The following is a 13059-nucleotide window of genomic DNA, read 5'->3' as shown; positions in this document are numbered from 1 at the left end:
GGTATGAAGGTATAATAATAGAAGCATAGAAATGAGGGTCATATAACTTCAGAGCAAGACTCACGGGAGATTTGCGTAAACATCTCCCTTAGGGATTAATAGCTTCCATAAAAAGCTCGTTGAATAATATACTATTTTCATTATCAAATCTTATGAATAACTTAATGGTAATATGTTTAATGTTTTATTGAATCAAACAAATCTTTAGTTGGTTCAGTCAAAAGGGTCTTTTATTCAATCAACTAATCAACAATATTTTATTTATTCTAAACCAATTTAGTCCCAGCTTATCAAGCTGTCGTAAATAAAAATATAAATAATTTCACTAACGAAAAAATTTTACAGACTTTTATCAATTATTTTTGTATTTTTTGTAAAAAACTAAAAGTATAAACTCCTGTTGAATTTAAAAAATATATTACGACAGCATCATGGTTCCTTCTCCAAATAAATTAACGCTCGTTATAATTCTTCCCACAAAAACGCGTCTCCATAATAATGATTAAGTACTGTAAAAATCTAATATTATACAGCAAGTAAATAACTCGACAGGTACTTAAAAAATAACGGGGATAGTTTTTAATACCCCAGTTAAAATATGAATAACTTTAACAACACAGCTTTGACCAGTATAAAAATATTTAAAAATAAAAACTAAACCGTATTTTTGATTGTTTGATTGTACTGCACGTGGAGCTGCTCCATGTCGGTCAGCGCCTCCTCAATTTTACGTGCAAACCTATGACAGTCCTGGAAAATTCAGCTTATTTAATCCATGTTGTGTAATATACAGAAGAAGGTTAAATTGGAATAAGTGGGATTGAAGATGATTTTTTGTTTGGATGTTGGACGGAAAAAATATTCAATAGCGTTAAGTCGGAGGATCTAGGAGGCCAGTGGTTCCCAAAATACAAGAAATTACGTTAAGACAATTGATTACACAAGCATAATAATATGACTTTATCGTTTAAAAGCATGGTGAATTGGACTTACCGTTGTCGGACAGCTTTTCTTATTCGATATATGGAAGAACAACAGATCCTCGCCGGCGATAATGTAGGAAACGCCGTAACCGTCGTCGGCAACAGGTCCGAAACCACCACCTGCCGAAATGCACTTGGGGTGCTTCTTCAGGTCCATCCTTTTCGTCTGACCGTGAGGTGTTTGTGACGTCGACAGCCGCCATTGTTGACTTAAAACCTCCTTCAGGAAGGGCGATTCCACTTCCAGGTACTTGGAGACGACAAAAAGACAAAAAATGTGCCGGTCGACACCTTTACCGCACATTGCGTCTTTTACCGCCCTCTTGAAAAATAAAAAACTAAATTCAAAATCGAGTAAAGTCAAGATTACTTAATAAGACCGATGTACGCAAGTTTAGACGTAAACCAAGCGCCCTAATATGACGAATTTCGAAGTGCCGTGTGACGTCATGAGGCACGTTTCAGTTCGGTCGCGTTTAGCGCTTGTGATGTCTGTTTTAGTGTGAATATTAATTCTCCCTTTGCTTGTTTCTCAATTATTATTCAAGGAAAAATGGTGTCAGAGTGCAAAAGTTCCAATAAGTCCACATCAGGAAACATTAATTAAAGTGTCATTAAACAAAGAAAAGTTTTTCAGATAGAATATGTGAGTAGCACAAACTTTTAATGAACTTTTTAGAATCTTCGTAGGTGTAAGAAGATTTTCGATAGTTTAATAAAGTTTTGGACACTTGTACAGTCCTCCGACAATTTTTAGAATGCTTTCAATAGTATTTAAAGGCTTCTGCCCCTTGAATTGCCGATTTGAAACAAGTTTTCTAGGATTTAGGACTCTTGTAAAGGCATCTGACTATTTTTAGGAGGTTTTCGATAGTATTTAGAAGCTTCTGGCCATCATAAGCGATTTTCTAAGGTTTAAGACAGTTGTAGAGTCCTCTCTGACAATTTTTAAGACGTTTTCAATAGTATTTAGAGGCTTCTGTCCATTTGAAACTATTTTTCTACGGTTTAGGACGCTTGTAAAGGCACCTGACATTTTTAGAACGTTTTCAATAGTATTTAAAGGCTTCTGCCCCTTGAATTGCCGATTTGAAACAAGTTTTCTAGGATTTAGGACTCTTGTAAAGGCATCTGACTATTTTTAGGAGGTTTTCGATAGTATTTAGAAGCTTATCTGGCCATCATAAGCGATTTTCTAAGGTTTAAGACACTTGTAGAGTCCTTTCTGACAATTTTTAAGACGTTTTCAATAGTATTTAGAGGCTTCTGTCCATTTGAAACTATTTTTCTAGGGTTTAGGACGCTTGTAAAGGCACCTGACATTTTTAGAACGTTTTCAATAGTATTTAAAGGCTTCTGCCCCTTGAATTGCCGATTTGAAACAAGTTTTCTAGGATTTAGGACTCTTGTAAAGGCATCTGACTATTTTTAGGAGGTTTTCGATAGTATTTAGAAGCTTCTGGCCATCATAAGCGATTTTCTAAGGTTTAAGACACTTGTAGAGTCCTCTCTGACAATTTTTAAGACGTTTTCAATAGTATTTAGAGGCTTCTGTCCATTTGAAACTATTTTTCTACGGTTTAGGACGCTTGTAAAGGCACCTGACATTTTTAGAACGTTTTCAATAGTATTTAAAGGCTTCTGCCCCTTGAATTGCCCATTTGAAACAATTTTTCTAGGGTTTAGGACTCTTGTAAAGGCCCTTGACAATTTTTAGGAGGTTCTTGATAGTATTTAAAGTTTCTGGCCATCATAACCGATTTTTCGGAGGTTTAGGACACTTCTAGAGGCCTCTGACAATTTTTAGGTTGTTTTCAATAGTATTTAGAGACTTCTGCCCATTTTAAACAATTTTTCTAGGGTTTAGGACTATTGTAAAGGCATCTCACAATTTTTAGGAGGTTTTCGATAGTATTTAGAAGCTTCTGGCCATCATAAACGATTTTTCTAAGGGTTAAGACACTTGTAGAGGCTTCTAACCATTTTAAATGATTTTCGGAGGTTTAGGACACTTGTAGAGTCCTCTGGCGACAATTTTTAGGAGGTGTTTGATAGTATTTAGGGGCTTCTGGTCATTTTAAACTATTTTGTTAAGGTTTAGCACAATTGAAGAGGTTTCTGACAATTTTTAGAATTTTTTTTATGGTATTTAGAAGCCTCTGGCCATTATAAACGATTTTTCTAAGGGTTAAGACACTTGTAGAGTCTTCTCTGGTAATTCCTAGGACGTTTTCAATAGCATTTAGAGGCTTCTGCCCATTTTAGCAATTTTTCTAGGGTTTAGGACTCTTGTAAAGGCACTTGACAATTTTTAAGACGTTTTCATTTCAATTCAATTCATTTCCGCATCCTCAGGACACGCTGTTTATTTTGATTCCGTGTTACATTGTTTCCACTAAAACTCATTTGAAGACATACACGGAGGCATTTACACACATAACATTTATATAAAACAGCATTAAAATTATTTTTCCACAGTAACACAATACACAAAGTAAAATTATTAAAATCTAATGGCGATCTTGTTGGTAAATCGTGGTAAAAAAAGAGTTTTCAAAAGTATTTAGATGCTTCTACCCATTTGGAACAATTTTTCTAACGGTTAAAACACTTGTAGAGACTTCTGGCCATTTAAAACGATTTTTCGGAGATTTAGGACAACTGAAGAGGCCTCTGTCTGATCAGCGCACACAGTAACATGTCGCCTTCCGCCTCCGTCACGCATGCGCGCTCCCATCTCTAGTATAAATAGAGGCCACACAATCCCAGTTCATCATTATTTTTTCGACTGCTCAAGCATCAACATGTACCGACTCGTACCATTTGTCTCTGCTTGCACAGCGCTACTTCCAATCCTCCCGGTCGAGGTCTGGTGCCTCATTTTGCGGGCGCTAGATGGAAAGTCGCTATTGACAACAGTAAGGAGTACGTCCTTTTTCGGTAACATCGTTCGAGGAGATCCCGTTTTAAGGAAAACTCTTCGAGATGCGGTTAAGGACGAAAAACGTGAACTGACAGAGTGGCTAAACAGACCTGGCATGGCTTTGACCGTTACGCGTGAAAGTTCTGCCGGATTGTTTAGTGCAAACTCTAGGAAAAAGGTAACGACGGTTAAGGGCCCAGAGGTGCAGGATTATCCAACATTTCATGCACCAAAGGCTCGAAATAACCGGAAAATGAAGGTGAGTTTGACTAAGGGCTCTAGGTATGCCCCTTATAGAATATGAGTTGTAGTTTTGTATATAAAATGACTAATAAACAATGTTTTGCGCGTTTCAATTTTTAATATTATGTTGTTGACAAAACTGATGCTTATCCATCAAATTTTTTCATTCATAGGTAATTACGTAAGTTACAATAATTATTTAAGTACGTACCTGGTGTGTTTCACAAGCTATTCGAAGTAATTTTACTTTTTCCTCCACCGATGCCTTTGGATCTTCCATTGACTTGACCCAGGCACAGGATTCGACAGTGCAGGGACGGACCGTTTCTGTCCTACCCTCTCTAAACAATCGGGTCATAGTGGCCTCGTAAGAAAGACAAAACTTGCCCGCGTCTCTATGGTAAGCTAACTGCAACGCCATTTGTATGTATGCATCCGGACTAAGACTACATTTTTTCATAAATCCTAAAGATAAAAATAACGTCAAGTTAAAACAGGGTTAAGTGGTCATACGTCAATGAAAATTAATTAAAATCCAAGTATCCCCAAAAAACTTGGATCCAAATAAACAGAGTTAATACGTTTAGTTCACTTTAACAACCTGTATTTCCTCCGATTTCGACTAGTTAAAAAAAAACAACCCAGCAGAGCACGCACCCCAAAAAGAGATCCCGTACCTTAAGTGGCTCTCGATCAAAGCAAAATAAGTTAGGTATAGGAAGAGTATACCTAGAATTGTTCTAAATTTAATGTTCTTTTATTACAAACCATAATACATTGGTGGTTGCATTTAAAAAAACGAACTTCTGACAGTTTTTCTATCCATCCGACTTAAAGGTAATTGACCACCCTGTAGGTATTTTCTGTATTTTCAGTCTTTGAACTTTTCAACCATGAGGTATTGACTAACTGAGAATAAAAAGTCACATAAGCAAACCTTTCAGAACTTGAGAATTTTGCTGACAAATTTACTATTTTTATGAAATATCTAAGAAACGGTGCAAGATAGGTATAGGGAAGTAAAAATATTTTAGATAGGATATTTTATATTTTAGATAGGAATATTTTAGATATTTTAGGCTGCATGGTTGGGATTAGTTGGTACTCTAGTTAGCCATGCTTTTGACACACGGTGATATTGGAGAACTGCAAAGCATGTTATGTTGAGCGTTGCAACTGTCACTTTTTTGGAAAAACATCAAATATTTCGAAAAACTGTGCAGCATAATAAAAAAATGTTTATTCTCAAATAAAACGAAATGGGTTGGATTTAGGTATAGGCAAGTAAATTGAAACTTATAGTAATTTTTAATGCTCAAAATGATTCCGTCATAAAAAATGGGGGTTTCCATTTAAAAAACTTGAGATTTTTCATATTTTTTAGTGGCAAGTTTATGATTTTTTTTTGACGACCCTGTATACAAATGAGTCGTTACGCACCCTCAGTTTAATAAAACGATCCTTTATTTACAATAACCCAAAGTTTCATTGCAAAATGAAATACGGTTTTAACATAGTACAAAAATATGTTGAGCGTTGCAACTGTCACTTTTTTGGAAAAACATCAAATATTTCGAAAACGGCTAGAGATAGGCATAGGGCATTCTATACAAAAGTTGGTCAGAATTTTGTGAGGAATCCAAATATGTAATAATATATAGGGTGTTCTATTTAAAATAAGAAAGTTGTGATCGACTTCCGGTATAAGCGGAAGTGCAACCATCTTGAAAATATTTTAGTTGGATTGGGCATGCCCACATCAGTATCCTACCAAATTTTCAAAACTCTCCTATTTATACTTTTTCCAATATCAATCGAGGTCTTTCGTCGTGGGACACCCTGTATAGTTACTTCTATAGCTCAAGTTGTTTTTATTTGCGAGTTAAATTTTCTGAAAACGTTATCCATAGCGACGAAAACGTTGATAATGAAACACATTTGTTTCGCAATTAAGTAATGAAATACAATATGGGAGAAAAACTTAAATACCTTTTCCATATCGGTCATGTACGTATATCCTAAGGTCGAGATCTTCGATTAGCCGATTGGCTAAGTCTAAACTGGCTTCAATATCATTACGACACTCGAATGATATTTCCCAGCTTAGGCGGCAGGGAGGCGGAGGAGTAAACTCGGGATTTCCCAACGTATTACCGTTATCGTCGAATCTAAACCATCAAGTTATCCCTAAGTTTTCGTTCTTTTATTATTAAGGTGGGACAATCTTTAACAATAATCCCACCCTAATCATACGAATAAAGACACTAAATTAAATTAATTATTTACAAATTTCAGCTGTATGTCATAAACTGTTAAATTAATTCTTATCTAGTAGAAAAAGTATTCTACTCAGACAAATTCATGACTTACAGCTGCTTTGAACCAAATCTTAAAGTACTACACTGTTAATATAAATTATCATAAAAGTCTACTACTAGCAGAATTATTAACTTCTATTTACAACAATTGTTAGCTAAAACACAGGGAGCATGCTCGTATTAAAACATAAAAACTGGTGCTCTTTTTGTAGGTCACGCACGCCTCTAAGCAATGAAGAAATACGGGCCTGATGGCCATAACTTTATAAACTACCAATAAGCTCCCTGACGCTACTTTAAAAGAAAAATTGAGAGAGCATTGCAAAAATAAAACAAAACAGAAACAAAATGTTTACCGTGGAGTTTCAGCCTCTTCAAGCAAAATATATTCCAAGCAGTGCGCTAGAATTGGAGCGTCAGACCTACAAAGTCGAAACCAAAAAAAAAGGAGGTAAATCCAGTCACCGGTGTGTGAGTTAAAGAAAAATAATGTCACTAAGGAGTTGACGACTGTTAAGGAGTTCTACATAAAAAAATCGCCCATGTAAACCTTCGGTTTTGTTCTGATTTTGACAGGTTTACTTGGGTTTCAAGTCTAAGTATTTATATGTACAAATGCCAAAACCATAGGGAAGCAAGCAGCTAAAAAAGGGGGGCAAATTAGTCTTTTTTTTTCAGAATTTAAATTACCGGGGATCGTACGATTCTTCCGTGATTACCCATTCCCATAGGTGGGACACCACAGCTGCGTCTGCCCTATAATTTCCAGGATTATTCAAATTTTTTTTGCAAACGACCCTCCCCCCTCCTTGTGTGTTGACATCCTGTATAATGTAATTACTTACCATGAATGTTCGGCATTAAAACCTAATCTACCGTTGCTTCCTATACACAGGGTGAAAGACTTGTCGAACCAACGGTCATAGCCTCGTCCGTGCAGCAACACTTTACCGTATCTGTCTAGTTTGGAAGGGTCATTCTAGGTATAGAAAAAACAGGCTGTAGTCTCTATACAGGGTTTTAAGGCTCGAAATCTGGTTTGTCAAGAAACAACATCTGGAGAATTGTTGATCGTATACTGGTTCAGAAAAAAATTAAGGCAAAGTGATAAAAAAATGCTGCAAACTATTTTCAACTGAAAAAACAATAGTTTTACTAAATTTTAATTGTTGACCCTAACTAAAAATATAATTTTTATTAAACTTCTTTGAAAACACTGTATTTTTATCTCTATTAGGAGTAATAAAAAACGTGTTGTGCGCCCGCACGGAAATTATGGAATAATTAATGGGCATTACTGGAGGTACATTGGTACATTTTGAAAACTATTAATAGAATTGGGAACGTCTAAATTATATTATAAAAAAAAGTCATAAAATATTTTTTTTTATACACCTACTATTATAATTTAAACATAAATAAAGTTTGGTAATTTCAATGAATTCCGTTGGAATACAATGAAAAATTATGAACTTTGTAATTTTACTTTTAAAAATTTTTACGTTCTCTAGCGACAAAACCGTACCCCTAACCCATCAACTTTTATAGGTCGTAGAAAGCTTATTTCATTGGCTATACATTGACATATAAAAGTGTATACAAAGTGTGATAAATAAGCTAGTTATTAACGAACGAAAGAATGCACCAAAAAAGTCATGAAAAAATTTGTCAATTTTGACACCCTCTAGCGGCCAAACCGTCTAACCTACTCACTCAAATTAGGAGACTGTTAGAAAGCCCATTGCATTGGCTATCCATTGACGTATAAAACATTACTAAAAATGGTGCAAATAAACGAGTTATTGAAGATTGAACCAAAGGATGCACGAAAAAAGTCATAAAAAAGATAGTCAACTTTAACGTTCTCTAGCGGCCAAACCATCTAACTTATCAACCCATGTTGAGAAGTTTTTAGAAAGCTCATTCCATTGGCTCTCCATTGACGTATAAAACACTATCAACACTATCAAAATAGTGCAATTAAGCGGATTTTGAATATTAAACAAAAGGATACACCAAAAAAATTAGTAAAAGTTGACGCCCTCTAGTGGCCAAACGGTACCACTAACCAACCGACTTTTCTACGTCAATGGAAAGCTTATTTCATTGGCTGTCCATCGACATATAAAAGTATATACAAAGTGTTAAAAATACGCGTGTTATTTACGGTTTACAGACAGGGTGCCCTAGAAACACTTTTTGACTTGTTAGGGCTAATTTGACCCTGGAAAATTAAGAAAACACGGTTACATGAGCTACTAGGTCTACTACGATGTAATGCATAGAAATTTCTTGAAAAACCGATTTTGCAAATGGCAATTTTCGTAAGGGTCAAATTTGCCTGAAAAGCCACCACTATTCCAATGGGTTTTGCGTTATATTGGCCACTTAGTGCAAGCGAAAATCGACTTTAATGATTTTTATTTCTACAGTTTTGCTACGGCTCTAAATTTGACACTCACTGTGCTAGGTTTGTGCCAAATATTAACAGACCGATTTAAAAAAAATCCCTCAAAGAAGTTTAGTTGGCTTTGGAGCCAAATGAAGCACCTATTGGAAAGCCCATTATATTTTCTATCCGTTGACATATAAAAGTCTACTAAACTAAAACTCTTTACTCTCAAAAACTCTTTTCAAATTTTGAACTTTCATGAGAATAGTAAAAACGCAAAACTTTGCCTTTAATTAGCATCAGACCCAAAATATCTTATAGATTTTAATTTTCCCATGTTACCAGGAAAATTAGGAAACACAATTAATTTAATTAACTAAAACTTACCATATCAAACTCGTATGGAAAGTCGTCCAACACCACAACAAAGGCGGCTTTTTCAATGGCATCCAGCGAAGCCCTATTAACGCCCCGACAAAAATATTTGTCTCTAACATGGGCCCAATGGGTTCGAACTCCGGCAGTCAATGCCGCTAATTTCTCCTCCCCAGGTTGAGGCTCCGATTGGTCTTTTAGAATTTGTTCAATTTGCCTGTTTCATGCATTTTTTTTTTAAATATAATTGCTTACATTTAACCACCAGTTGAGACTTACATTTGAATTTCTGGGGGTCTTAATATTCGTCCTCTATGATGAATAAACACTTTAAAGTACCGTCCTTTGTGGTACACGGCAATATGGCTGCTGTCAGGAAAGTGCAAAATTTTGTCAGCCTCTTTACCTGGTACTCTAGTAGTGTTAAAAATTCGTTCGTATTGCCAAGAGCACAAAGGCACTAAACCCTGAATTAAAATAGGGTCCAGTTCCTGTCTATCTAACAACCTAAATAAATCACCAAATAAGATGAACTTTAGATGTTTACTAATTAAACTTGCCTACGAAACATCAACAGTGAATTAATAATTGATCCGGCTCTGGCTGCCTGATTAGTGGTAGGATGAAGCATAATAGCATCAATCCCGTAGAAATTCGAGTTGATCATCAAAGGATAGCGACCACGTAAGTACACGTACTCTTCCCACCAATCGGCGACGTAATTTGAAGACCACCAGGATTTTAACACCAAATATCGTTGAAGCTTTTTGGCTATACCGTGCTCGAATTCTTCAGCCAGTTTTACCATTCTTGCGTGCGTTTTGTCATCCAGAAGTGGACGAGCACTTCTCAAATACTACAGAAATAATTTACTATAGATTGAATCGTCTCGTAAGTCTCTTTTTATTTGTCAGTTATGATTCAATGCTTGCTGTTTGCCAGAAAAAAAACATGGAATTTTAAACATTGTCTTCAAATTTAATTTGCATAAATAGATTCAAAACAGGTCTAACAGTACAGCTAAATATTTGATATAAATAATATTGCTTAAAATTTCATGTAGGTTCCAAAAATAAAAAGAAAAGGATGCCTTTGTAAAATTACATCCAATTCAACGTTGCCAATGCAAAAACTCCTGATTTAGTCATTTTGGCAATATCGAAAAGCTCAAGAAATGTTCAATTTGTGTGGTTGGAACAACGTAGACCACATTGACCAACTGCACTAGCTACGACGTTTAATGGCAAGATTTTAGCACCTGACAGCGGTCAGAACTCATTAAACAGTGCCGTAAAACTGTAAAATGTTGTCAAATAGTCGCATCTCTTTGATAAATCACGCAGCAAATTGTTATTTGTAACTCTGTGAAGTTAAATTTGGCAGTGTGACATTAAATGACAGTTTATGACGTTAAATTTGATATTTATGACACTTATGTCCGTTTCTCCAACATTGGTTAAATTGAGTTTAAGGACAGCTTAGATAAGTTGAGTTTAGACTGTGTTATTCTGCACCCTGTCACATTCAAACCTCAACATAGCTCAAGTTGTAGGTACTTAAAATCAACTTGAAAGTGTGGGGGAAACAAGCATTAATGTCACTTCACATTGTGGCTTATTGTCAGGTGACATTTGTTATAACTATTAAAACTCGTTTAGAAGTGACATGAATGAAACTATCAAATGCAAAACTGTTGTACCTTGTATTTACACTTCAAAGTTGACATTTACGAGGCTAAGTAAATCTTTAATATGTTTCTTACGCCAACTGACAGCTGTCAATTGCCAAAATTCATTCAGTGCTAACATACAATTGGAATATGCAGATTAGTTGTATTTCTCTGTTAAATCGCATTGCAAGTTGTATTTATAGCTCCATAGAGTTAGATTTAACAGTTATGACATTAACTGATATGTTTTTTACGTCACCTGACAGCTGTCAGTCAAATTCACGCAGAGGTGACGCAAAATTACCAATCCAAAATAGTACTACTGCTTGGATAAATCACACTGCACATTGGTTTTTACTAACAAATATTATTCACTCATTAACAGTTAATCAGTCAGTCATTAATTTCATTACAGTAATTTTTTGCTTTCATTTATGTACTTTAATAAGGTATCACATTTATGTCTTACTTTTAAATAAATAGCTGTTTTAAAAAATGCATTGATTCATTATTAACAAAATAACAAAAACCTAAGTTTGGAAAGTCTGGTCTATTTGAATATAGAAATTTCACTACCTTCTTTGACTTTATAATGTGTTATTTTTGTAACCTTAATAAACAAACAACTTAACAAACACACAATATCAAAACAAACAAAATCACTTACCCTGGTCATAGTATCATGTACTGAAGGCAAAGGTAGTCTAGGAAGTGTACTTTGATAACTATACAATTTAGGGGTGTTCCAGCCCCTTAAAATTTTCACCAACTGAATCCATATTTTGGTCTTTAATGATGGTTGACTGTCTCTAGTCTGAAGTTCATACATCCAACCTTTATACATAAACAATAGTCTGAGGGAGTACCTCAAGAAGTAAACCCCTGATAGCCAATAGGTTAGTGAGGATAAAGTGCAAGCCCCCAGTTGCCATAATGGTGATTGTCTGAAAATTCAATATTTCTTTTGTACATTTTCTCAGTGGTTTATATACTTACGAGGGGCAGATGCTTAAAATTTTAGTAGGTAGATTTAGTGGTGCTTTTATACCACCAAGATGCATGGCTGATACAATTCCTATTATTATACACAGGTAACTGTAATGGCCCGGATAGACCCCATTGTGGACATTGTTCTGAAAGAAATAAACTGAAATATTCGAGGATTTTACTTTACTACAAGACTTACCAGCAATCTGGCAATTCGTTTTTTCCATGACCTAACTCCACTCTGCCACACCAAATGTAAAACTTCCCTATCAAAATTTACGTCAAATCCCTCATGGGTGATTGAAAATGAAAAAGCGACTGCAGCATGGGCCTCCGCCATGGTCTGATTAAATTAAATCTGAAAATAACTAGCAAAAATGTAGACAGAAGCCAATAGGGACTCTTTATTTGTATTATTAAAACATGTGGAAGTAATCATTTCAGATCGTTTAAGCAATTTAAAACCTTAATTAATTAAAACGTTAATAGTGTACAATCTGAAAATACGAAGAAATGAATAGTTTAAAACTATTTTAGAAAAAAAAACACTCAACCAACCTTTGCACGTAAGCACAAGTCTGCGACGATTAATTAATGCAGTATTATATTAATTAATTCACCATGAATTAAAGAACACCATTAGGTTAACGTAAATCCCAAACACAATTGAACTCGGAACCACACACGGCTTTTTCCTATTGTTAAATTACATTTTTAATGAGGAAAAGTTTACTTGCTTTCCACTCAGGGACTTTCGTTTACAATAACAATAGATGTGGCAACGTTTTACTACTGCCTTAACGTCTAGTGTCACTTGTCAATCAACCAATGCAATGTTGCCAACTATTTAGAAAATGTTTCTGCAACCAGCAACTGTGAACTGTGATCTCAATCCAGAGATGTAAAAGCGGTAATTTTCGAATTGGAAAATTTCCATTTTTGGAAATTTACCGGAAAATTACTTTATGCTTAAATAAAAAATTTCCTTGATAAGGAAAACAACTGCCAAACTTGTCATTGTTATTGTCAAACTTATCATGCATTCTAATCTAATGAGATAATTTAAGACATAATGATTAAAAGTACATTAAACTTTATTTGAATAATTACTCGATTGTTGTACAATTAATTAAAAAACGAATTGTTTTTGAATTTTTAGATTTTCCAAT

The 13059-nt window shown here is 34.9% G+C and overlaps 1 protein-coding gene across 4 annotated transcripts; it reads right to left on the bottom strand.

Annotated features, from left to right (window-relative positions):
* Positions 1-203: 203 nt before the first annotated feature.
* whd (carnitine O-palmitoyltransferase whd) lies at positions 204-12666 on the bottom strand. Of its 4 annotated transcripts, none has more exons than XM_081976658.1 (14): positions 12449-12666; positions 12090-12258; positions 11900-12036; positions 11571-11847; positions 9795-10090; positions 9514-9741; positions 9247-9451; positions 7313-7446; positions 7158-7223; positions 6824-6889; positions 6139-6317; positions 4361-4614; positions 994-1305; positions 204-750 (listed from the first exon to the last, which is right to left on the bottom strand). In XM_081976658.1, exons 2-14 carry the CDS (start codon positions 12228-12230, stop codon positions 655-657), a joined length of 2391 nt encoding a protein of 796 aa, XP_081832784.1. In that variant the 5' UTR covers positions 12231-12258; positions 12449-12666; the 3' UTR covers positions 204-654. The 4 variants fall into 4 exon arrangements, with proteins under 4 accessions (XP_081832784.1, XP_081832783.1, XP_081832786.1 ...); XM_081976657.1 differs by having other exon boundaries at positions 12090-12248; XM_081976660.1 differs by lacking the exon at positions 6824-6889 and having other exon boundaries at positions 12090-12248; positions 12449-12665.
* Between the last annotated feature and the right edge of the window lie 393 nt (positions 12667-13059).

The sequence above is a fragment of the Ips typographus genome, linkage group LG3 (assembly GCF_016097725.1).
Source record: "Ips typographus isolate SLU linkage group LG3, UJ_Ityp_2.0, whole genome shotgun sequence".
NCBI classification, from domain to species: domain Eukaryota; kingdom Metazoa; phylum Arthropoda; class Insecta; order Coleoptera; family Curculionidae; genus Ips; species Ips typographus.
The sequence above is the reverse complement of the archived record's forward strand: the minus strand, read 5'-3'. Positions and strand labels throughout refer to the sequence as shown.